At 43.2% G+C, this 25,983-nt stretch overlaps 1 protein-coding gene across 1 annotated transcript in view; it reads right to left on the bottom strand.

Annotated features, from left to right (window-relative positions):
• The window catches only part of ERICH3 (glutamate rich 3), a 64,431-nt gene that overhangs the window by 3,991 nt on the left and 34,457 nt on the right, over positions 1-25,983 (bottom strand). Inside the window, 4 exon segments of the mRNA XM_050961000.1 lie at positions 3-2,075; positions 6,935-7,072; positions 11,847-12,329; positions 22,303-22,539. Of these exon segments, the coding sequence (XP_050816957.1) occupies positions 3-2,075; positions 6,935-7,072; positions 11,847-12,329; positions 22,303-22,539 (2,931 nt within the window).

Raw genomic sequence — 25,983 nt, 5'->3', positions numbered from 1 at the left:
ATGTGCAAGGCTTTCTTCCTTGTGCTGGACTTCAAGCAGATCCGTACAGTCATGAATCCCTTGTGGATATTCAGCCAAAGTCTCTGTCTTTCCTGTTTTTATTTTTTCATTTGTGTCTAATTGTTTCAGTGTGATTTTCTCCTCCACTGTCTCCATCTCTTGCTTCTCTGTTCTGTCATTCCCACCTGCGTGTCTCAATTTTGCCATTATCTCTTCCACAAGGACTGCTTCCTTCTCCACTACATCCAGGTGATATGCCATTTCCTGTGTCACGCCTTCTACCTCAGGTGCTGCGTCCACAGCTTCCATTTCATCCCTCAGAGATGATGGTGTCATCAGTTTCTCCACCTCAGGCAATGTTCTCTCTGATCTCATATCTTCTTCGGGTATTATCCCCTCTGTCATCACCTTCTGCTCTTCCGATCCTGCCTTCTCCTCTTCCATGCCCTCCTCATGTCCTCCGTCCTCTGTCTGCACCTCCCAGTCTGATAATACTTCTGCATTTTCTTTCTCACCAACTTCTGATTTCTCTACTATCTCCTCCTTTCGTGGTGGTGTTTCTTTACCCATTACTGTCCCATTGCCTCCTGTGTCCACTGACATTGCCTCCTCAGATTCTATTTCTGACATTCCTTCTCCCTCTCTCTCTGCTGATTCCTCAGCCACCTCCAGTTCCTCCATTGCCATCCCCTCAGTTACCACCACACCCTCCACTGCTGCTCCCTCAGCCACCTCCTCTACATTTATTGTGGATTTATCTACTGCCTCTTCAGCAATAGGTACCTTTTTTAATATTACCAACTTCTTTTCAGGAACTGCTATTTGGGACACCGCCTTTTCTTCTGATTCCTCTGTCACTTTCTCCTCACTAGCCTTCACCGGTTCTTCTCCCATATATGGTATTTCCTCAGGCACTGACTCCCCTATGTCTGTTCCTTCTTCTACTACCTCCTCTTCAGATTCTGGATCTTCTGCTGCTGCTTCCTCTTCAGATGCTTCCACTATGCTCCCCCCATCTTTGTGTGCTCCTTCCTCTATTGCAGTGTCCCTTTTTATTTCCCTGTCCAATGAGGTTTCTTCCATCAAAGGTGGTGATTTCTCTACTTCTGAGGCCTCATTTCTTGTCTCTCCCTCCTCTGGGGTTGTTTCCATTACATCCTCCTCCTCCTCCGATGTTTTTGCTGCTGCTGCCTCCTCCACTTCAGACACTGCATCACCGACGGGAACCTTTCTTGATTCTACTGATTCCTCCATTTCAGTTGCTGCTCCCAGTATGGGAACCTTCACTGATTCTACTGACTCCTCCAGAACAAATTCTGTCTCTCCCATAGTCTCCCATCCCTCAGAAGCTGCCTCCTGCACAACTTCCTCTCCCTCCAATTCTATCCCCTCTGCAACTTCGTTTCCTCTAGAGTCTGCCTTCTCCATAGCCTTCTCTGCCTCTGCAACTGAATTCTCCACAACCTCCTCTGCCTCAGATGCTGCCTCCTCCACAGTCTCCTCTGCCTCAGATGCGGCCTCCCCCACATCTTCTTTTCCCACACCTCTTGCCATCCCCACAGCCTCCTCTGCCTCAGATTCTGCTTCCTCCACAGCCTGCTCTCCCTCAGGCACCTCCTCAACAACCTCCTCTCCTTCAGGTGGTACTTCCTTCACCACCTTTCCCTCATATGCTGCCTTTTCCACTGCCTCCTCTCCTTCATTTACGTTTTCCTCCAAAGCTATATTTCCCTCAGATGCCTCCTCTCCCTGAAATGCCATTTCCTTTCCTACCCTACTCTCTTCCAGATCTTCTTCCGTTATAGCCTTCTCCTCAGATGCTTCTTCTTTTACTGTAAGTACATTTTCCACTGTCTGTCCCATCACAGCTGCTTCTTCTTTCTTAGCCAGTAAATCTAACTCCAGAGCTGTTGGATTGCCTGCTTCTTCAGTGTCAGTGGCTCCTTCCTCAGCTACAAACTCCTCCTGCTTCTCAAGTGCTTTTTCCTCATCCACCATCTGCCCCTCTTGTACCTCTTGCTCTGCTGCCTTCTGCTTTTCACATGCTGTTGCTGCTTCTGCCAAGAAGGCTCCATCTGAGGAAATAATCAAAACATTAGTTTTATTGTAATAAATACGTTAATTTTAAGGCTTTTTATGAAGTGATTATTAGCGATGCCATTGTTCCAAATCAGTGAAAGGATTTTAGGCTGGGTAATGTGGAGGGAAACTTGACCTGCTGCTTCCCAGGATGCACCTGTCCTGTGGCTGTTTCCAGTGTTGTCATTCTGGCATCAGGCACAAATAATTGAAACAAAAATGATGTTGCATGGCCCAGAAGTGACCTCAGGGTAAATAGAGGAAGTAGCCATAGGAGATTTAAATATGCAGAAATAGGTCATGCAAAATAATCATGTACAGGAGACAGAATATACATCTGTGCATGCAGAGGCGGCTCCAGGCCCCAGCACGCCAAGTGTGTGCTTGGGGCAGCATGCCATGGGGGGCGCTCTGCTGGTCGCCAGGAGGGCGGCAGGCAGGCAGCCTTCGGCGGCATGTCTTCGGAGGGTCCGCTGATCCCGAAGCCATGGGACCAGCACAGGCGCCGCGGGACTGGTGACTGGCAGAGCACCCTTTGCTGCATGCCGCCGTGCTTGGGGTGGCAAAATGTCTGGAGCCGCCCCTGTGTGCATGCAAAAATGGGTAATGGCTTATGCACGTTTGGGGCTTGATCCTATCCTCTTTGAAATCAATGGCCAAAGCTTTCATTGAATTCAGTGGCGCAGAATCAAGCCTTTGGCAAGCACAATTATCTATTTGTGCCAGTGCCCCTGTGTCTGTACACATCATTCAGGATCTGGTCATATTTTTGGAAAAGCTGGTCTAAATGTCATCAAAGCGAATAAAAGAATCATGCTTTCCAGAAACTGTGCTCTGGTGGGACATATGAAAAATCCAAAGTGGGGGAAAGGCCACCCATAATACCTGCCTTTATTTGATTTATTCTACTGTCACCTTCTTATATTTCCGCAACCTTCAGTCACTGTGTTCTTTAGCCTGGCTAGACCTAAACATGTGTTCATGCTGCATCAGCCATCTCTAAAATGTCCACCTAGAGATGGTTCAGCTCCCTGGCCCGATGCACATTGTTCTGTGGGCCACAGTCTTGGCACAGGAAGATGGATAGGTTCTCACCTTCCCCATTTGGCTCTCCCAGGGCCTTCCGCCAGCCTGGCCAACTTCCCAACGTTACTTTCCTCACTCTATATTAGCACTGACATAAAAGAGGAATCAGTGAATGAACCTACATGCTGCAGTGTTTCATCCTGTCCTGCAGGTGATACTGAGCTCAGGAGGCTAGAGTTTCCTGCTGTAAGCAGGTCCATTTGAGCAGAAACCAGGGAAAGCATTGTGCAGCTGGAGAGGCTGAGAGCAGACGGGGAACAGGATGGCAGTGATAGAACAGGTGACAAAGGGAGTGCCCTGGAGTGGACAGAGTAGAGGGCAAGTGTGAAAAATCAGGATACTTTTTTGGGGGGGACCAGGGGATATAGTCGCATATGTAAGACAAAGCCCCTAATGTCGAGATGATCACAATAATATTGGGACACCTGGTCACCCTAGACAGAGATCAGGGATGGGTGGAAGAAGAGAGAGAGAAAAAGGGGTTGAGTTGGAGGGCGTGCAAGAGAGAAATCTAAATAAAAATCAATTGAAGCAGCAGCACTTTTTTCCTCTCACCTTACCACACATAATATGATCTCTAGTCATGTGACCAATACAGCTTAAAACTCCCACATTGCACTTTGCTACCTGACAGAAATCCTGCCCTCCATCCTCTGCCAATACCCTCTAAGATAGATGTGCTTTGCAGGGAGTTATTTATATTTACTGCCAGCTTCCTCATTTTTATATGTCCTTCAGGTTTTAGACTTTTAGCAGTGTTAAAAAAAAAACAACCTGCCTCTCCATTCATTTATCAATCCCCATCATAATTTATAGAAAAGGGGCTCAGACCAAAAATACCACATCCAGGCACTCCTGAATTTGGGTCACTTCAAATCTTCATCCAAACTCAGTCCAATTGCCAATAATTCTCAAAATGTCTAATAAATCATCTTTAAGTTTCATTTGCAGTGTGAATAATGTCTTATGTCATATGCTGCACTGTCCTTGAGGCAATAATCTCCTTTCTATTTTACTAAATGGTAGCTGGCACTGGACAAAGTATTCTGGGTTGGAAGTAGCTAATACAATAACCCTTTTTCTTTTCCTCTGCTAATGTGAACCTGAACCCTTAGGTGAAAAAATAGTGTACGCTATGAGTGCAATGAATGATGATAGTTTAGTGTCATCATCACTCAATTATAACCGATTGGTTATGCATTCAGTTTTGTTCACTGCAGTCAGCACATTCCACCTCCTTTCTTCCTCTGCTAAAAGACCTTGTAGAGAGCTGCTTTTCTTGTCCCCTGCTTAGGACTAATTCAGTATTTTGCTCTGAATATGTAATTGATCCATAAGACAGAGGCTGCTAATATTTGATTTTCAATGCAGAAAAAATAAACTGTATATATTTATTTAAAATAGCATTTAAAAACAGTCAGTCAGCTGGCTGTTCCATGAGAGGGGGTCCCTCTCCAAAGAATAGCTTTCATTCTGAACGTACCTCATTCAAAAGACCAACTGGAATTACACAGCTGGGCAGAGCAGGCTAGGGCAGGGCAGAGCTCTGCCACCTGCAAACATGCACATTTACGCTTCGCCACCTGCAACACACACACATATATGCACACCCATATACGCTTCAGCTCTCAACTTAGCACTGGCCACCGAACGAGCTGTGAAGTGCACTGTAGGCAAAGTCAGGGCTAGAAAGTGTCTCTAGTTCTGATCCTGTTCCAGTCTGGTCACCTGTTTGACAGCAATTATCTCATATTGAAACATGGCTCCTTTGTACAACTGGGATGAAACCCTGAGGGTCTGATTCTGAGCTCATGCTGGTCTACATCAGTGTCATTCCATTGACTTCAAAGGAGTTCTCCATGCTGTGAGAACAGAGTCAGGCCCAGAGAATGTTTTATTTCCTGGCGGAGGCTGCAAAGCACAACTGAAGTGTCTGAATGCAGCAATACAGCTCTTTGAAACCACCTTTGTTCCCGGTGGCAACACAACTAACCAGCAACTAATATTATATTGAGTTAGGAAATGGACAGAAATCCAGGTATGAACATATGCTCTTTCAATAGACTGATGTGTTAAACAGTTTTTGTTCTTTAACTGGAGATATTCTGGCTGTAGTTTGTAAGGAAACAAACTCCATGGCAATTTTGCCAGACACCTACTGTTCATTAGCAATTATTTTTAATAACTGGGCCTTATATTTATAGGTTAATTTAAAAAACATCATAGAATCCACAAAAAGATAGTGATTTTTGGCCCATATGCCTGTGTAATTTAACAGGCTGCGGCAAAAATTCTGGGAGCTGAAGTGCTGATGGCATCCATCTGTGCCATTATATTTAAAGTTCACAGAACAACACAATCAAACCTGACAAATTTTGGAATCTGAAAGCTTCTGTAATTCATGAAGGAGGAGAACAGGAGTAAAGAAAGGTACTATCACAAAGAACAGAAACATTGTCTATATTTATTTGAGTAGCCAAATGTGTGTTATTTTTCACAGTTACAGTAAGTTGTCTATGCCTATGTGCTTTACTCACAAACCAGCCGCATTTTGCTAATGCCTAAAAGCAATGTCTTGTGTAACAAAGCTAGATAAACATCTAGGCCAAGGTTTCAAATAGTCATTAGTGCCTTTGGGTATCTCAATCTCTGGGTGCCCAACCTAAGCCACCTGAAAATCAAGCTCCCTTTAAATTGTCTGAAACTTGGCACCCAAAATTTTGAAAATTTTGGCCCTAGTGAATGAAAAAGAAAATTGAATCCACCGGAAATGGTGGGTTCCAAACTCTCAGTCCAACCATTCATCCGATGCAAAGCACTCTGCTATTCCAGAGGATACTGCAGCATCATTACTCTACCAGTGAACTCTTTCTGTCTTTGGGGACAGAATATTCCAGGTATTTGAGAGGCCACCGTGATATATTCTGTGATAATCAGGTACAACCAGGGAAGTTAAAGTCAAACAATTTATGGCCTTATTCTTTTTTCCACTATGTGTCTCTGAACCTCACTTCTATTTTGAAGAAGAACCTTAACACTTACATTCATTAGGGTTTGTTACGAACATAACTTGGCCGACTCTAAAACCCAGAATAAAAATGCTGGGATCTTCCTTTCAACAATCCTTGGTTCTGATGTTAAATTCCTGGATTAAGATTCCAAGCAGGAACTGGTGAGCCCAGAGAAAATCCTGGATGGAAACCCTTGGAAAAGACAAGCTCCAATTGAGGTTTTGTTGTGTTACTGTCAATAATGCCAAGCTCTAGGAAGGTGAGTTGGGGACATAATATAGTCTGTTGAACTCTAGGCTGGGACTCAGACCATTGGCACTTTCATTCATATTGACGATCATTCCAGTGAACGGTGATACCTTTTCCATTCATAGAAATAGAAGCATCCTGTCTTAAGACTGCATTTCCCCATAGGCCTCATATTAACACACGGGTTGACAGGCTGGAAGCAAAGTGAAACTTACCAGATTCCTATTTTTTGAAGCAGTCTCCACTAGCAATCACATTTTCATGGCCTCAACTCTTTATCCAGAATCACTGTCAGCTCCTAAATGGTATCAGTTTTACAAGCTTTACAGCTTTAGAGGCTAACTAATCAGTGCAACAATTTTATTCAGGGGAGGAAAGAAAAGGAAAACAGAAGGCAGAGATGCCAGTATGAAAAGGAAGGTGAAAGAGGGAACTAACTGTTCTATAAATGGCTTTTCAATGCAGAGTGAAATTTAATCCAGGCACCTGATCATATTAGTTGACCTCACCTTCTTTTATATCATGAGCTGTACTTGTTAAGTTCTCCTCTTCTTCATCTGAACTGGAATCACTGGGCTCAGGTTCAGAACTCAAACGATGACCATTTTCAATTGCCTCTGCTATTTTCTCTTGGACTGATTTGCAATCTTAAAAAAATATCACAAAATTATTAAACAAGGAGCAAGGAAGAAAAATAATCGAAAGCTTAAGGGAAAAGGGAATCATTCAGTTGTCTGAAATTGGCTTAACGAGAGCCATATTATCAGTGCAGGGTTAATTAAAATGCAGTAAGCCTTCACCTGTAATAACGCTTTGAAGTATATTAAAATCAAATAGCAACCCATTATAAAAATTCATGCAGGAGGATCTACAAAAACATACATGCAGAAATCAGCCACAAAATCATCACAAAGACACAAAACTACCTTTGTTAAGATGCATTTCATGCACAAGCAACAAATTTGTTTGATGAACAGAAACCTTTTATTGTCCTGTGCCTACTTTACAAAAAAATTATACCATATTTTTACATACTAAAGTTTCCATATACAGTTCTGATGATTCTTTAAATTCCTCACAGTAGTAAAATTGGCTGAAGACATTGTCTTATCTTGATGCACGGTCATACATGAATGTAAATCCCTATATATAGGCAGAGAAATATTTGCTCCCCCTAAAAGCAACATCTACGATGTTTAAGATTTTGTTTCATAGTCAAGATCTACGTGTTACATTTGCAGCATTATAGTTAAGGTTGTGCTATCCCTTCCATTAGTGTTGCATGTACCAGGTGCTAAGGAATAAAATTAGAGGATAATATACTTGTAAAACTACACTGGCTCTTTGTTAAAAGAACTATTTACAGAGATGCTGTAATGGCAGCTAGCATTGGTTCTAGCCGTGTATACAATTAACTTCCTGGTGCCTCCTCCAAACTCTCCCTTCCTGCAAACTGGGCTTTTCCCTCCAAATACCACGCAGGTTGCTACAATTATAGCTTCAATTTCAAGAGTTATATAATATGGTTATATTGCATTTAATTTTTATTAAGGGAGATGTATTACCACCACTGCATTTCTGTCAATCTAGCCCCATTTCCAAACCAACACAGCGAACTTTTCTGCTTTCAGATAATGCTACTGCGTTATGGCAAATGCAAAGAAAATGCTCCGTGAGAAAAATAAAACCATTGGGAGGAGGGAGTGTATGGAAGGGAGAGGTTTTCCCTGCATAGCTAGGAGGAACAACAGCTATTAATGCTTTTGAGACTGGAGAATAAACACCAAAATTGTTTAACCTTCTAACTGTGTATATAATGGGGCTTAAGATGCCTGGTATTTCAGAATTACTCATGGCAATGAGCGACTCCATTGGAAGGACTAAAGGTGACACATTTATGTTCAATTGGTTTTCAGGGGAGATTAGGGACAAGATGGTTGCTAGTCAAACTCCTCCTCCCCTCCCATTCTTATATTCTTCGTTTCCCCCCTTCTCTCCCCATATCTTGCCATTCTACTTTGTTTCCTTTATATCTTCCTTTTGTTATTCCTTTATCTGCAACATCTCCTGCTTCTCCTCCCCACCACAGTCTTCTCAGTGTCTTCCTTCCTTTCCTTCCCCCACACTGTTTCCTCCTCTCCTTCTCCTCCACTTCCCTGCATCCCTAGCTCCCAGGAGCAATAGGACAAAATCAAGGAAAGACAAATTTAGTCTGAATGGCAGGGAAAGCTTTCCAAGCATGATCGGTTTCAGGCTCCACAACAGCCTCCCAAGGGAGATGAGAGACATCTTCACTTAAGGCTTTTAAATGGAGCCTGAACAAACCATACTGCAGAGGACAATCCCGTGCAGGCAGGGAGGTGGACCAGATGAAACCTACTAGGTCCTTCCTGTCTCTGAATCTGTGATTAGATGATTATTTTTTCTTCCTCCTCCTTGTTTTTTTCTCATCTCTTCCCCATACCTCAGCCTTCCTGCTCCGCTTCTTCTCTCCATCTTCTCTGTTCTCTCTCCTCAGGCCTTACCTCCACCCACTCCTGTTCTGGTTAAATAATGTACTAGCCCCAGCATGAAGCCACTGCACTTCCCTGGACTTATTTGGACACTATACAGACCCCCTTGAGCATTTCAGAGCAGGGTCCTGACTAGGGTCTCTGGGCACTATTGCAATATCAATAGTAAATAACAACGATGATTAAACTCTGCAAACAAGAGGAGAAACCTTCACCCCCAGGAGACTCCTTTGCTGCATCAGAATAAAGAAGCATAGACAGCATTTTCTTCAGGCTCACTGAAGCCCCATAAGTTTTCTTAAATATGGTCCATACCTTATTACTTTGACCTGCTTATAGTCCTGCCATTTGATTAGCTGGCAGTTCCCATTCTTCCCAGTTTACATATATGACAAGAGGGAGTATTGACAGTCAATCAAAACACAGAGCCCCAAGCAGGATGGCAAATACAGCGCACAGTAATTCTGTCTCTTGGAATGAGTGACATCTCCCTCTTGTCACAAAGTCCACCACAAGATCAGAAAATACACAGCAGGTATTTAGATACCTTCTAAAATCCTAATCCCACGTTTATGGTGCCTTCCCCAGCCTCAGCTGGCAACTGAATAAGCCCACACAAGCTTTTCCACTTATGGTCTCCTTTACATAGAAATTCATCTCTGATTAATATTTCTGCAACATCTAAAACCAGACTGGTTAGCTGAAGCATAGTCAATAACTGGATCGGCTACCAGGCAACAGGGCAGAAACACTTGATATAGGAGGAAGGGCAGTGGCAACAGAAAGTTTAACAAGGAAATAAAGGAGCCCAGGTGCAGAATAGAGCTAAGAGCCTAATTTTGCAACTGCTTTAAGATGCTGAACTGCTCACCTCTCATTGGCTCGCTCCGAAAGTGGAAGCCAATCAGCAATTTTTAGGACTGGCCCAAGATTTCCTAGATTAGTGAGCAGGGGGTGATTGTGGGATCAGGCCCTAAAGAAAGTTTGATTCCCAATGTGGCATGTGCTACTCATCAAATCCTTTTTTCACAATGTTAGTTTCCTTTCAAAGATGTCCTTGCCCTTATTTTTTCATTACTCACATATCATTCCTTGACAATTTCTTTATTTTCTCCCAAATTCACCATGACAATACTGTACCGGTCAGGAGCTGGCTGGGATGGGATCTACTAGGTCTTTCCTATCTCTAACTTCTATGATTAAGTGATTATTTATTTTTGTCCACATAGCCCTTGTTTTGTCCTCATTTTCCGTAGTCTGCCCCTAAGTCTTAGACATTCTCCAGGCAGTAAAGATGCTGTAAGATTTGATGGAGAAGTATACGTTCTTTTATCTGTACTACGCTTATCCCGTCTGTCAGTTACTCACCCTGACAACTGAAATAGGGCCTCCTAAAGAGAGAAGTCATCCCAAATGCGATGATCATTCAAATCTATAACTACAGCATAAAATGACCATTAAATGTCAGCACCCAGGAATTTGATCAAATAAGAACAATGGTCTTATTTTGTGCCAAAACTGTGGCAGATCATTAGCTCAGTACATATGATTATCCCTTTCTTCCCTTTCTTTTTTTTTTTTTTTAAATTACAGCACTTCATCCTACCTGTATGATTGAAATCATTAGCAATCTTCAACCACACTTAATACTTATCTAACAGTCTAATGGTGAAGTTGCTTAAGCTGAGATGCCTTATGCAAGTGAAAGGAACATTTCAAGAAACACACACCTATAAATAATTCAATATAATCCCTGAATAATAAATTATTCCCTCTGCTTCAATTCTGAATGCATCACATAGCAAAACCAAATCACAGTGCAATCCAAAGCAATCCAACACCAAGAGACTTGCAAGCAATACAGCATAGTGTTCAACAGTGTTTGCTTTACACACATGGTGCTATTTGATACATGCTGCACTCGAGCAGAAAGCAATAGAAACAAACCACAAAATCTATTAAAACTAAATGAGAGCATTACATAATCCACTGCAAAATCGACATCCGTAGAGATACAGTCAGAAATACTGTCTAGCATGGCTTATGACTCCCTTTCTTCACATCTGCATCACTAAGAAGGCCACTTCATTACTTTACATTGACATTCTCAGTATTATCAGGATACTCTCCCCGCTATCCAGATGAAATTCCACACCAAGTACTTATATTCTTCCCACCCAAGTATGCAATCCTGCACAGCCTCACTCATGTGGGTATAGCTATACTCCTTGCCCAGCCCCCAAAACATCCCTCAATAGCTGTGAGATTGGAGCACAAATATCCCCATTTTACAAGCTGCCAAACTGAGGCACAGGGAGGTTAAGTGATTTACTCCTGGTGAGCCAGTGTGTCAGTGACAGAGCCGGAGACAGAAACCATGTCTGTTGACTCCCAGTCTGGTTGCCTATGCACTGCACCATGATTTACAAGAGATTTTTAGGAGTCCTTATGGAAACTGGAATTATAAGAATGACAAACCAGTTCATCTGAGCTGGCATATGAATTCTCTAGGACTTCCTATGCTTCTGATCTAAACGGGCACTAAGCTTTATAAAATTACATGAGATGTCAAACTTAAGGGTATTGCGGTCCATGAAAAAAAAATACAAATCTATTATCTCATACTGCCCCAAAAAGTGATAGAGATGAAAAAAGAATAGCCAAACCTTACACTGGAAAACCCATAAAATCAAACAAACATTGAACTTATAGCACATCACCGGTGGTTATTTGGCACACACAGCAAAATGACATTCTAACAGTTTTACATTGTAAACTAAGAATAGTCCAATAACTGAATTTCTCATGCTATATCAAAATGCCATCTCAGTCACTAAGGGTAAGAGCAAATGACACAACACTTACATGCACTGGACACATCACATCTCCACCAAGAGACTATACTTACCACCTCCTTCATCAACCTCAGGAGGATCCTTGTTTGTAGCCTCTGCTTCCATAGTACTGCCTTCCAAATGCACTAGAACAACCTCCTCCCCATCTTCCCTTGTGTTGCTTCCATCCTTCTCCCCCTCTTCCCTTGCATTATTTTCTATTGACCCTACATGTCTGAGTTCCCCATTGAGTTCATCTGTGCCTTGATGATGTATTTCCATATGTCCATGAAGAACCTCAACTTCTTCCCTCATCACAGCCTCTGCTTTTGTCTCTTCTGCTTCATCCATTTCTTCCTCCTCCACTGCATCCATTTCCTGAATTTCCTCAGGTTTGCTTTCCCAAGTCTCATTTCCATACTTCTCACGTGTAGCTGTCCCGTCAATGTCTTCCTTTTCATTGCCCTTAACGTGGTCTTTCATCTTTTCAGCTTCAGAGTCGTCTTCACTGCTATATAGAGTGCTGCTGGATGAGAGAGAGGATGCAGACTTCCTATCTACAAACAGTAAACATAATTTCGTTTTAATATTTTTCTATAAAGCATCTGTCTTCACTGTGCACCAGTTCATTTAGCTGTGCCAGAAGAGCCAGGTCCTCATCTGGGGTAAAGTGCCATTGTTCAGCTTTAGATCAGCTGAGGATCTGGCACAAAATGCCCAGTAATGATACAGATAGTTTCAGGTAATGAGCCTAACAACAAACAGTTAATCAAAGCCACTTAACATATTTTATTTTGGATAATGTAACCATACCACAGGAAATCTCTACCAGTGGTACATGAGATCTGCTTCCAAGACCACCTCTGAAAGCAGTTAGAAAGGGGTGACAACAAACTCCTGCTGTATTCGACAAGAAGTTTCAACAGTCAGAGTTCTTTGGCACATTCATAATATCTTGGTGGATCTATTAGAAATCTCTTGTGAACCACACAGGAATCAACACCATGTAGTATTAATCCTTGCTGTTAACAATGTAGTTCTGGTTTTCTCGCACCCCTCACATCCAGACACGCCAAACTCATGGAAAAAATGCAGAAATTGGGCTTGTTTTTGGCTTAATTGGCTTGTGAGTTGCTTGTCAGCTAGTTTTTGGCTTGTAGCTCATTGCTTCTTTTTTTTGATCAGCTCCCAGCAAGCAGGGGCAAGGCAGGGCAAGGGCAGGGGGAGAGTCAGGGCTGCACAGCGGGGCCACCACAGTCCCAGAGTGCACACCGGGGGGGATCTAGTCACATAGAGCATTGGGATTCTTAGGGATTGGCTTGTTTTGGCCTTGTTTTGAAATAGGATTAGCTTCATTTTTGGCTTATTGTGAAAGTCGGGGTGCTTATTTACCCTGTGAAAGTTGGCAACTGTGCTCACATCTTTAATTATTCTTTCCAAATGCACTGTTATGAATATTCCAAAGGTGGTTTTTTGGGTTTTTTTTTTTAAACTGAAGTACAATATTTTTACAGGAGCTAAAAATTTCTTTCAGATATGGAGATATAACTCCCATTGTGAGGGTATATTTGTGGGGGGAATGTGGTCCTAAATTAATATAATGCTTGTTAAAGGTGACAGATTATCAGCCTGAGAGGCTAAAGTCTTCTATTTATCATAGAGAAGATACACAGTACAAACATCCCCACAGAGCAATTCCAGGGTGCATCAACTCTGTTCTAGACAGGCCATCACTGTATTAGCTCAGATCACCTGCCCATTCAAGCTTTGTCATCTTCACTGAGATTGACAGCAAAAATGACAATTAGTATCAGTTGTGATGTGGAATCTGCCTGCTTGTGCCTTTACTGAGAGACATTTCACACACACACTACAGAACACCAATCCCATGGTAGTGACTTCCAGTTGCTACCTGTCTGTACTGGATCTGAACCTGCAACCTAGAGGTAAAAAGTTCTGAATCCCCATGGCCACCCAGCTCCCTAGCAACATTATAAAATTATTAAAGACACTAACAAGAGCATAAACAGGCCAGTTGAGAAAAAATCTCTCATACATTTAGATAAGCAGTGTATGTTTCTTTCCAGGAGCACCGACCAATGATTCTTTACAATGTACTCATCGGCTTATGGGCCATAAGGATTTGAGTGCCAAAGTCTTTCTTACTTGCTTTATTTGTGCCTACCCCATAACACTACATGCAAAAATAAGGATTTAGGCTCCTCAGTTATCGGGATATGTTTTTTAATCTCTACACACAGGGTGAAATTCTGCCTTCAGATATACCTATGCAATTCTGTTGAATTCAGACACTATGGTGATGAGTGCAATATAAATGCAGAGATAAGATGAAATCAGATAGAATAATACAGGAGGATCAAATCTTTTCTCCCATTATCATCATCATACATTACTCATAATACAGTAGCACCCAGGGGTCCCAACAGGAGTTGGGCAGATTATAAATATACAGTCCCTGCCTCAAATAGTTTGCAGTCTAAGGTCTTGATCCTGCTAACAGTCACACATGTGTGTAACTTTAAACAATTGAGAAGTCCCACTGAGTACAAAATGAGACTAAGGGTCTGCAGGACCATGGCATAGATAAATTCAAGACATAAATGAATTTTGCACACAGTAGTTAGGATGGAGGGGAAAGGAAGATGATAATAAAATAAAATAAGTAATAAAAGAATTTGGTTATGTAAACTAGCCAGCTGGGTAATTTGCAGATCTTGGTGGTTTTGTTATGGTAATGAGAGTTTTGCCATTAGGATTTTACCAAAAAGGAAACTTGTCCTGAAAATGACCAGTGAGTCACAGTACTAGTTTAGGCCAAAGTCCATTCCATGTAACAAGCCTGAACACATACTTTAGTCATACAAAGTCTGCATTCAAAGTAACAAAATAGCAAAAATTCACTCAGAGAAAACATACAAGACTTCATTTGACAAGCTTCTTTCCCCTGCACATGTAGCTTTTCAAGATCTTCTAGAATAACCTTTTCAAAGTTGGGCACCTAACTCCATATTTGGAGACCTAAATCAGTGGCCTGATTTGAAAGGTTCAGAGCACCCACTGAAATTAATGGGATCTATAGGTGTTCAGCACCTATGAAAAGTAGGTCACTTATTTATGTGCCTAAATATGAATTCAGCAAATTACTATAGGCTACTGGTTTAAGAACACTAGCAATTGTTTCCAGAACAAGACCCACATCCCTGTTATGTTCCACATTTATCTAGAAGCAAAGAGGAAGTAAACCACTTACCAAAACTATGAGTTCTCCAATAGCGTGCCCCACAAAATATCCACATTTCTGGGGTTAGTGAACAGCATGCTATGCCATGTGATTCCAGGAGCCGTTTCAACAATAGTGTCAACATTTTAAACCATGATAGTTCGGACTACATATGCCAAGCCAGAGGGTGAAAGTAGAAATGCTGAGGCATGATAGCTCCCCCTCAGTTGCAATGCCCTGCCTGTTCAGAAGTTAACAGGATTTTTAAACACATGAGGAAGACTGGGGGTGGGAGGTGACCATGTGGCTGAAAGATAATGTAGCTGAAGAACTCACGTTACTGCTCAATAAATTACGTTTCTCCTTCCTTATCTCTCCCACACACGCCCCTCTCCACTCCTGGAGATGGGCTAGCAGTACCAAGTTTAATTAATGATGACAGTGATTATTCATAATGGACACAGCACCATACCTGCAAACACGCAGAATGTTTCAAGGTGGGGCATTAGCAGAGTGAACTCAGCACTTAGTGCCATTTTGAAAGAGCTCTCTGGGTGACCCCGACCCAACCCCATCACCCACGCCTGCAGTCTGCAAGGGGTGTTGGAGGGGCCCCAAAGCAATGGTGAGCAACCTGCAGCCCATCGGGGTAAGCTGATTGTGAGCCACAAGACATTTTGCAGCCGCAGCTTTCTGCAGCTCCCATTGGCTGGGAACAGCAAACCACAGCCACTGGGAGCTGTGAGGGGCCGTGCCTATGGATGGTCAACGTCTGCAAAATGTCTCGCGGCTCGCAATCAGCTTACCTGATGGGCCACATGTGGCCTGCAGGCTGCCCACTCCACACCACTGCCCTAAAAGCTAGGCCCCACTGGAGCTGTAAGGTGCTTGACATCATACCAGCCCCACATCTTCCGTGCTCCAGGAGTATCAGCACCAGCACTCTGCACAGGATAGCCCAGTGGCTTGAGCATTGGCCTACTAAACCCAGGGTTGTGAGTTCAATCCTTGAGGAGGCCATTTAGAGTTGGGGACAAAAAAATAGTTGGGGATTTGTCCTGCTTTGAGCAGGGGGTTGGACTAGATGACCTCCTGAGGTCCCTTCCAACCCTGATATTCTATGATTAATGCACAAAGAGAATGAGGGAGAAGCTCCCTGCAAGAAAACTTGGCTTCCACCCACTTCACCAGTATGACAGAATTTAGCCAATACAGAGAGACATGTTCCCCTACCCTGAAAAAATTCTAATGTAAGAGTAGAGAATAGCACTTGTTCTAGTCATGGGCCCTGACTGTCAGGTCTTGAGAGCTCAGGAGAACAAAGGCAGCTGAAAGTCAGAGAGGGATTTCTGGAATGCTACAGTGCTCTGTCCATGCCACCTACACTGGAGGGGGCTGGGAGATGGTGAAATCTCTACACCTGCCAAGGACTGCCTCTGAACAAGGAAACCTTTAGCTGCCCATTTTGGGGGGGATTTCCAATCCCCTTTCCAGCATTCTGGTGGCATGAAGTGACCATAGCATGGGGCAGGATGTGATTCTAGATATCCTGCCCCTAGGGGTTTAGAAGTCCAGAGGAAGAGGGGCGGGGATTTGGGTGCTGCCTCCAAGCGGTGTGTGCCACAGGGGGTTGGATCCTACCCCAAGGAGATGGGTATGGGTTTCAAGGGGTGGGGGTAAGAGAGCGAGCCTGCCCTGCACACATCCTACAGCAGCTCAGGCCCGCTCATGGCTGGCCTGGATGCTTGCCTCAGCCCACTGACTCTCACTACAGCATGCAGGTGGGTCAAAAACTCAGTGTGTCCCCCCACTACCACTCAATTTGGCCCAGCTGTCCCTCCGTCATAATGGAAGGGCGGCCAGCCTGTACCTAGTCGGGGGGGGGGGGGGCTCCCCGGTGACTGGAGGCTCAGTGCGAGCGCCCTTAGTGCACGCTGGTTAATCCAGGCCTGTGGGAGAAAAACAGGTTCAAGTGCCTGCTCTGCCTGATTCAGAAGGTGCCCTAACCCACACACTATTGACTATTCTGGTCTCTCGCTCTCTCTTTCATTCACTCTGATTTTTGTCCCAGTGTGGAACAGGCAAATGTTTGAAATCTGAAACATTTTCACAGGATGGGGAAACCATTCCCTGCCCATCTCTAATTGTACCCTGCATTAACCTATTGTGGATCTCTATCCTCCTATAGTGGCGGGACTACATAAAGGGGCTTAGGAGTCTACTACTGTTCCCAAATTAACTGACTTGGCCCCTATCAAGGTTCCCTCCCCACTCTGAAATTTAAGGTACAGATGTGGGGACCCACATGAAAGACCCCCTAAGCTTCTTTTTACCAGCTTGGGTTAACAGTACGCTGCCACCACCAAGTGTTAACCAAATATTTAGGGAGAGCCACTTGGAACTCTGCCTTCCCCCAAACAACTCCCAAGTCCCTAACCCCCCTTTCTTGGGCAGGCTTGAGAATAATCCTCCTCAAACTCCTACACTCCTTTCCCCAGGAAGGCTTGAGAATATCCCCTCACCACTTAGTCCTGGTGAACATAGATCCAAACCCTTGGATCTTAAAACAATGAAAAAATCAATCAGGATCTTAAAAGAAGAATTTTAATTAAAGAAAAACGGTAAAAGGAGTACCTCTGTAAGATTAGAATGAAAGATAATCTCACGGATAATCAGAATCCAAACACAGAGGGTTTCCCTCTGCACAAAATTTTAAAGTTACACAAAGAACTCAAATTTATCCTCCCTCTTAGTTGCAAAAGAACTCACAAACAAGAAAATAAAAGTAATCTAATACATTCCTTCTCTAAATACTCACTACCTTATGGGAGTGGCTCCTTCTTTTTCTGTCTCCAGCAAAAGCAGACACAAAGCACACACAAAAGACTTTTTCCCCCTTCCAGATTTTAAAGTATCTTGTCCCTTTATTAGTCCTTGTGGTCAGGTGTCAGCTAGGTTATGGGAGCTTCTTAACCCTTTACAGGTAAAAGAGGAATTAACCCTTAACTGTACGTTTATGACAGCCCCTTAACTAAAGAAGTAGATGCCCGTGCTTTTAGATCAAAAGGTACTGCATTCAATCCCTACAAACAAGAGCATTGCTACAGTGCTGCAGGAAACAAATCCTGCATTAATATTTGAGAGGAACAGGATATAAAATAGATCCTTTTCTTCTCTGCTTTATATGAGTCCATGATTGCCAAGATGGCAAATATATATTAAAAAAAATCCTCACTGTGACCTCGAACAGAATTGTATGGATGTAATTGAGAGCAGAATTTGACTCAGTATGTCTCATATCTAACTACAAAAAAGTGGATTTTCTTCCATTAGCTTATAAAGCCTCTTCTTTAAACATTTTTTTTTAAATGAATGTGGATTTTTTTGGTTTTCATTTCTCAGCTCTTGCGCCAATCATTTTTAGCAGTGGTCATCTACACTGATCACAAGCAGTATCCTAGTGAATTGTCTGTTTACAGTCTGCTTTCCTGCTCATCATTCATTGCTGACAATCACAATACACTCTCAACAGGTGAGTCAGTGCCTGGGATGGTTAACAAAAACACAATAAGAAAAGCTGTCGTTCTTTTCTGATGATTAAAAACAAATCTCATCCACCATTCCTAAGCTAGATTCTTCTTTTCTTACCAGTCTCACACTACTGTATCTTACACTTGTGTCACCCAGCATGGGTATTTAACAAATGCATCAGCTTCAATTGTTAGCCAACAGTTCAAATTTTCCATACTTCAAGGAGCATGTGTCATTTAGGCAAAACTAAGCCTAGCCAAAGAATGAATAACTAGATAGTTAATCATGTGCAATGGAAAGGATTTACTGATGGCTTGAATTCCACTGCCACAATGTCGTCTTCTGTTTCGTCTTGTTGAACCAGAATCTTGTCCATTGAAAAGCTGCCTCTTTTTCAGCATTCACTTTCAATAAACACAGCTTTTCACTTCAATAGCAAAAGAGCCCTGCTTGAATGAGCTATTGCTAGCTGGCTCTCTAAGAACAAAACCCTGTGCTCAGCACACTGGAGGTAGATAAAAATGGCTAAGGATTATGATGCCAATAAAGTAAACGGATGCTAGGAGAAGATAAATCTTTCCTGTGGCAGACTTTTAGTTCTAAGTAGAAAGAAATGTTTGAAAGCACACTGAGTTTGGGTTCAATGGTGGTGAAATCTCACAAGCTGTTTTTGTGAGATTCTAGCCCACAATGATGAAAATCTCATAAGACAAACTCATTTCTGGTTATTTCTGCCATCTTGAATGGGAGAAATCTCTTTAAGGAGACCAGTCACTCTCCAGAGACTTTGAGTGCATTGCAGCCAGAACCAAAAGACCCTTTTGGCTTTGGATCAAAGAATTCAAATCCAGACCCGCTAGAAATCCAAGAGCTTTTGGATTCATTGTTCCAGTTTGGGTCCCTCTCTAGCTGTACCCAAGTGCAGTGCTACAGCCCTTTATTGACTGCTGCTAAATAAAAACTACAGGACTCTTTCAGACTTTCCACCCTCAGTATACAAATGCCAGTGCAACCGTAAATCTTGTCGACAAGCACTTCCATGTCGACAGGGAGAGGCGAGCTAGAGCTTGAAAAGCATTTACAGCACCAACCAATGGCCAGAAAATAAGGCTCTCTCACAAATATTTCTAACCCCCTCCATTATGACGGTGCTAAACATGCATCTTTCTTGACCAGTCTTCATGTTTCTAATGGCATCCTAATAGCCTTTTCTCTTTATTTTTTTTTAACCACAGAGAAAGAAATATTGACTCTCTGAGCTATGGTTCATGCAATGTGAGTACTATCCACGAAGAACAAAAGCAAACCCACTAACTGCACTTCAGTAAAGAGTCTCATAGCTATCTGATTAGTGTGATCATTCTGCCAAAAATAATTTCTCATTAGGGTTGCATGAGGAAGAGATCAATTACTAGCCCACAAAATCAGTAAGAAGCTACATTTAAAAAGCAACTGATTTGAAAATTGATCTTGGGAAAAATTCAGAGTGTCTATTTATTTGCATGATGCTGGGAGCTTTCCAGGAAATACAATTTCTGCTACTAAATGATAGAATTTACCCAGTTTAATTAAAAACTGCAATTAAAGCAAAGCAAATTAAAAGAGTTTAAGGTATGGAATGTGAGAATTACAGTGCACATACTTTTGAAAGCATTTTGTCAATTATAAAAGAATGTCAGGCGTTTCTGAATGGCCATACCATGCCCTTACCCATGTGCACAACTCGCAAACAGTGAGTATTAATATACAGTAGAACCTCAGAGTTACAAACATCTCGGGAATGGAGGTCGTCTGTAACTCTGAAATGTTCATAACGCTGAACAAAGCACACTTCAGGCTCCAGATCCAGGAGCTAACACTCTAGGCCAGGCTTCAGCAGCAGCTGAGCTCCCTACTCAGCTCCAGCATGAGAGCCTGAGTGTGAGAGAGAGAGAGAGAGAGAAAACAGTGTATCACTCCTCCCAGGATGGGGGGAAGGCCCGCTGCCTTGGGCTGGCAGTCTCAGCGTCTTGCCGAGTGGCTGACCCTCTGTGGGGGGGACAGGCAGTTCAGATGTGCCTACCTTTAAGATACAATACAGGAACAGTACAGTATTTGCATTTTTTTTGGCTCTGCTGCTGCCTGATTGGTTACTTCTGGTTTCACATGGTGTCAAGTTGAGGGGCCAGTCCCTAACTCTGGTGTTTGTATCTTTGAGGTTCTATTGTATTTCAAATGGTGGCATGAAACAAAGTTAATGGAAACACCTCACTACACCTTAACTACACTATGTTATCAGTGTTGCAGTATTTAACAGTTAAATAAGAAGTATATTAATTTAGGAAGAACCAAGGACTCTCACTGTTATGTTAGCTATCTTTACATTCTCTCTCTCTCCTGACCATAACAAAATTGATGCAGCTCAAGAAGCAACTAATTTGTTCACAAGAAAGCTGATTATGCAAGATACTAATAAGCAGAAAATCATTTTTAAAAGTGTACTGATTGTCCAGGAATCAGTAAATAAATTATTCCTGATAATCATTAGAGAAATGAAAAATTAAGATTCTTTCTGATCATTGTGGTGATTTTTATATGCAAACATGTTTCAAACCTGGTTTGAGTGTCTGAAGATTTTTAGTCTTTCTATAGAAAGCTGCAATTTTTTCCCCAAGAGCTGCTTTATCTTTGCCTATTTCACATAGAAATACAAACATGAAAGTAATGTTTAACTTGAGCAAATAGCTCACATATAAGGACGGTCATATGGAAAACACCTGATGTGTTAAAGACTACACACACCTAGGGTGACCAGACAGCAAGTGTGAAAAATCGGGACGGAGTGGGGGGCAATAGGAACCTTAATAAGAAAAAGACCCAAAAATTGGGACTGTCCCTATAAAATTGGGACAGCTGGTCACCATACACACACCTCATAAGAGTGGGAGTCTTGGACCAAGGTCTGCTGGCCAAATTACAGCTAAAAGAACAGATTCCAAGTTGATGTAAATTGCCATAGGTCCACTGAAGTCAATGGAGATATGAACATTTACACAAGCTGAAGATCTGCCCCCAAAGTATTTAGTTTGCCAAAATTCCTCCCTAAATTCCCCTAGTAGCTACATCTTCATTTCTGATCCTCAACTGTTCTGCAACATTGCTATGAGTTGTTGCATTGCATTGCAGAGACGACTGTATTTCTACATGGGGTGTGAAGTGATTCTTCTATGTCTCTTACCTGTTAAATACATCAGAGGAATATCGCTGGGTATAATTAACACTTGAGATTCTCAGATGAAAGGCACTATGGCAGTGTAAAGTGTTACAATGCTGTGACGTGGCTAATAACATGCCCTTCTTTCTTTCTACTCGTCCACGGCTGTGCAGTAATATTATTGCAGACCAGAGCTGGATTAACTGAATGGATGGAGCGGGGAGAGACGAAGGGTCTTGAGAATCAGGAATATTGCAACTAAAATGGAAGAGAGTCGGCCTGTGTTCTTCACTTCTGGTTAGCTCCACAGTATGCTGTTGCAGAGCTAGGCTACCTGTGGACAGCCTGGCAAACGGGCGGGGGAGACTGGATCCATAGCTTTCTGTGCCAAGGATTGTGCCAAGGAAATTTTGTGATGGATGATGCCCTAAGTGTCACTTTCATGACAGTGTAATGTGTAGCTCAACATAAATGCAGGCTAGATGTACACAATAGGGCATACATAAAATGTAAAACACAGATCGGGTCAAGTATCCTGCACCAAGGTAAGAAAAAAATAACTAACCTTGTTTATCTTCCTCTGAGTCACTATTTGAGTATCCATCACTTTCATCTTTCTCGCTGTCAGAGGCCTGCAGCACCTTCTGTGATGAGCTTTTACTCTCCTTTTCATGGTCTAAATTATCTTTTTCATCATCTGAGGGTGACTTTGACATTCCATTCATTTGATCATCGGCCTGTCCTTCTTCATTAACTTTCTCATCTGATTTCTCTTCATCTGCTTCAAAATCTTCACCATACTCTGAAATAAAAGAAGACCTCTAGCATGAGACAGAAAATGGAATTCATAACTACTTAAAGTTCTTATTAACCAGAGAGAGGTTAACTCCATTAACCCTCTTTTCTCTTTGCATTTCCTCACTTCTTTTTACAACAAGTGAATATATTTGGCCACAGGAGGGATTGCAAAAGTACACTACCTCAAAAAAACAAATCATTTTCTTTAAATCTAGAGTAACAGAAATGGAACAAAGCTACTCAATGATCTAGCAGGTGTCATTCAAGTGTAAAGAATAAAATCAACAAAGGTAGGTCAGATAGACAAAAGCAGGAATAACATATAAAGGGAAGAGATTCCACAGAACATATTGTCCTTCTGATGGTTTATCCGTTGCTTAAATTAATTTTCCTTGCAGCAAGTTTTTTATATAATGGGAAGTAAGGGAAAGGTGGACTGACAAGGCTAATTAACAGAAGAGTGTCCTACAAAATAAATTAAATTATTCAGACTCAGCCAAAGGACATTGCAGATGAATACTGTGATTATTGCATGGTTCTTCTAAAATATTCATTTGGTTATAGGATGAATTCTTAGCTCCATTCTATTGGCAAAACTCCCATTCTGACTTCAGTGTGTACAGGATTTAAACCGAAGTCTCTTACTGAGAATTTGATTAGGAACATTTGATAACATCAGGGCTTTATATGTAATTCAAAATTGAAATCATGTGTGTATCAGAAAATGTTCTCCGCTTCACCCAGAAACAGACTAATTATATTCCCACAAACCAGAACATACCTAAATCCCTTTCACAATAAAATATTTACTTTGCAACCATTAATTTGCTGCACAGTCTGCAGAGAGGCAACAAAACTATATCATGAAAGAAAATTGTCATATCAGACACGCTCCAGCTGTCCCTTGGGGCGATAATTTCTCACCTTTCAAATTTAATTGTTCACCTCTTTTTCTTGTTGAAGTGACAAAATGCCAAAGACAGAAAGGAAGAGTATCTGATGTGGAACCAATTAGGCAAATAAACAATTACTCCACAATGAGAATTAAGACAATGAGCAGATTTATTTTCTACATTCAAATCAATTGAAATCCCAGCTGCCTCTGAGGTGGCAAGCCTTCTCAGTAATTGCCAGAGAGGTGTCCATCCCCTGAAGGGAAAAAGGCCTGGCTAATCACAAAAACGTATTCCTAGTGCCGAATGAGAAAGTTTTGTGTGGGTACAGAAAACTCATGAAAGTGAGGACAGGAGTAGAAAGTGGGAAAAGATTTATGGAGAAATAATATGATATATTATGAAAAAAGTCTTCTCTTAAATAAGTAAATGAATAAACAGGAGATGCTAACAATTTTTGTATTGACAGATAGGTAGATATGCACATGCCAAACAAAAGATGGAAAAGGCATTGGTGGTTATATGGTACAAGAAAACTGCCAGCTTAAAAACAAGAAAGGACTCTAACCAAGAGGTGAACAGATTTATTTCACTCCACATAGGCAGCTTTTAGTGCTATAGCCCCAGTAGCAATGATAGAATGAGGATATACTGTATTCAAGACATAAACTTCTGTGTTAGATTTGACCTTAGAAAGAGATACTATAAATCTAAGCAGAACAAGAATGACCCTGAAAGTCAGATGCTGATCACAAATGCAAAGAATGAATGAACTCTGCAACTCAAAATTATAATCTACTGCAGATAGATCCTCCACTCCTGCCCCCAACCCCTCCATCCCCTCCCCATCCTTCTATAACCCACAGACCCACTGCTCCTGGCCCCTCCCCAGCCTTCTATAAAGCCCCAACCCCTCGCCATCCTTCTATAAACCCCCAGCCCCTCCGCTCCTGCCCCATCCTTCTATAAACCCCCAACCCCTCCACTCCTGCCCCCTCTATCCTTCTATAAACCCCCAACTCCTCCACCTCATCCCTCTATAACCCCCAACTCCTCCACTCCCCCTCCATCCTTCTACAAACCCCCAACCCGTCCACCCCATCCCTCTATAACCCCCAACTCCTCCACGCCCCCTCCATCCTTCTACAAACCCCCAACCCATCCACTCCTGCCCCTCAATCCTTCTATAACTCCAACCCCTCCCCTCCCCATCCTATAACCCCCAACCCCTCCACTCCTGCCCCCTCCATCCTTCTATAAATTCCCAACCCCTTCTCCATCCTTCTATAACCCCCAACCCCTCCACTGCATCCCCATCCTTCTATAACCCCCAACCCCTCCACACCCTCACCATCCTTCTATTAACCCCCAACCCCCCGCTCCTGCCCCTCCATCCTTCTATAAACCCCCAACCCCTCCGCTCCTGCCCCTCCATCCTTCTATAAACCCCCAACCCCTCCGCTCCAGCCCCTCCATCCTTCTATAACCCCCAACCCCTCCGCTCCAGCCCCTCCATCCTTCTATAAACCCCCAACCCCTCCGCTCCAGCCCCTCCATCCTTCTATAAACCCCCAACCCCTCCGCTCCAGCCCCTCCATCCTTCTATAAACCCCCAACCCCTCCGCTCCAGCCCCTCCATCCTTCTATAAACCCCCAACCCCTCCGCTCCTGCCCCTCCATCCTTCTATAAACCCCCAACCCCTCCGCTCCTGCCCCTCCATCCTTCTATAAACCCCCAACCCCTCCGCTCCTGCCCCTCCATCCTTCTATAAACCCCCAACCCCCCGCTCCTGCCCCTCCATCCTTCTATAAACCCCCAACCCCCCGCTCCTGCCCCTCCATCCTTCTATAAACCCCCAACCCCTCCGCTCCTGCCCCTCCATCCTTCTATAAACCCCCAACCCCTCCGCTCCTGCCCCTCCATCCTTCTATAAACCCCCAACCCCTCCGCTCCTGCCCCTCCATCCTTCTATAAACCCCCAACCCCTCCACCGCCCTCCCCATCCTTCCATAAACCCCCAGCCCCACTGCTTCTGCCCCCTCCCCATCCTTCTATAAACCCCAAGCTCTCCGCACCTGCCCCCTCCTTCTATAAACCCCCAATCCCACCACTCCTGCCCCTGCCCCTTCTATAAACCCCCAGCCTTCTATAAGCCCCCAGCCTCTCCACTCCTGCCCCTTCCCCCATCCTCCTATAGCCCCTCCCCTCCTGCCCCATCCTTCTATACACCCCCAAAACCCTCCACTCCTGCCCCCACCCCATCCTTTTATTAACCCTCTAACCCCTCCACTCCTGCCACGTCCCCATTCTGCTCGTATGCACCCATCTCAAGCCTCAGGCTACGTCCAGACTACCCGCCGTATCGGCGGGTTAAAATCGATTGCTCAGGGATCGATATATCGCGTCTCATCTAGACGCGATATATCAATCCCTGAGCGCGCTTATATCGATTCCGGAACTCCATCAACCCCAATGGAGTTGCGGAATCGACAGGGAGAGCCAGGAACATCGATCCCGCGCGGTGAGGACGGGTGAGTAATCCGATCTTAGATAT

Source organism: Gopherus flavomarginatus, chromosome 7 (genome assembly GCF_025201925.1).
Source record: "Gopherus flavomarginatus isolate rGopFla2 chromosome 7, rGopFla2.mat.asm, whole genome shotgun sequence".
NCBI lineage: Eukaryota > Metazoa > Chordata > Testudines > Testudinidae > Gopherus > Gopherus flavomarginatus.
Note: the sequence above shows the minus strand (reverse complement) of the source record. Positions and strands in the feature narration are given on the sequence as shown.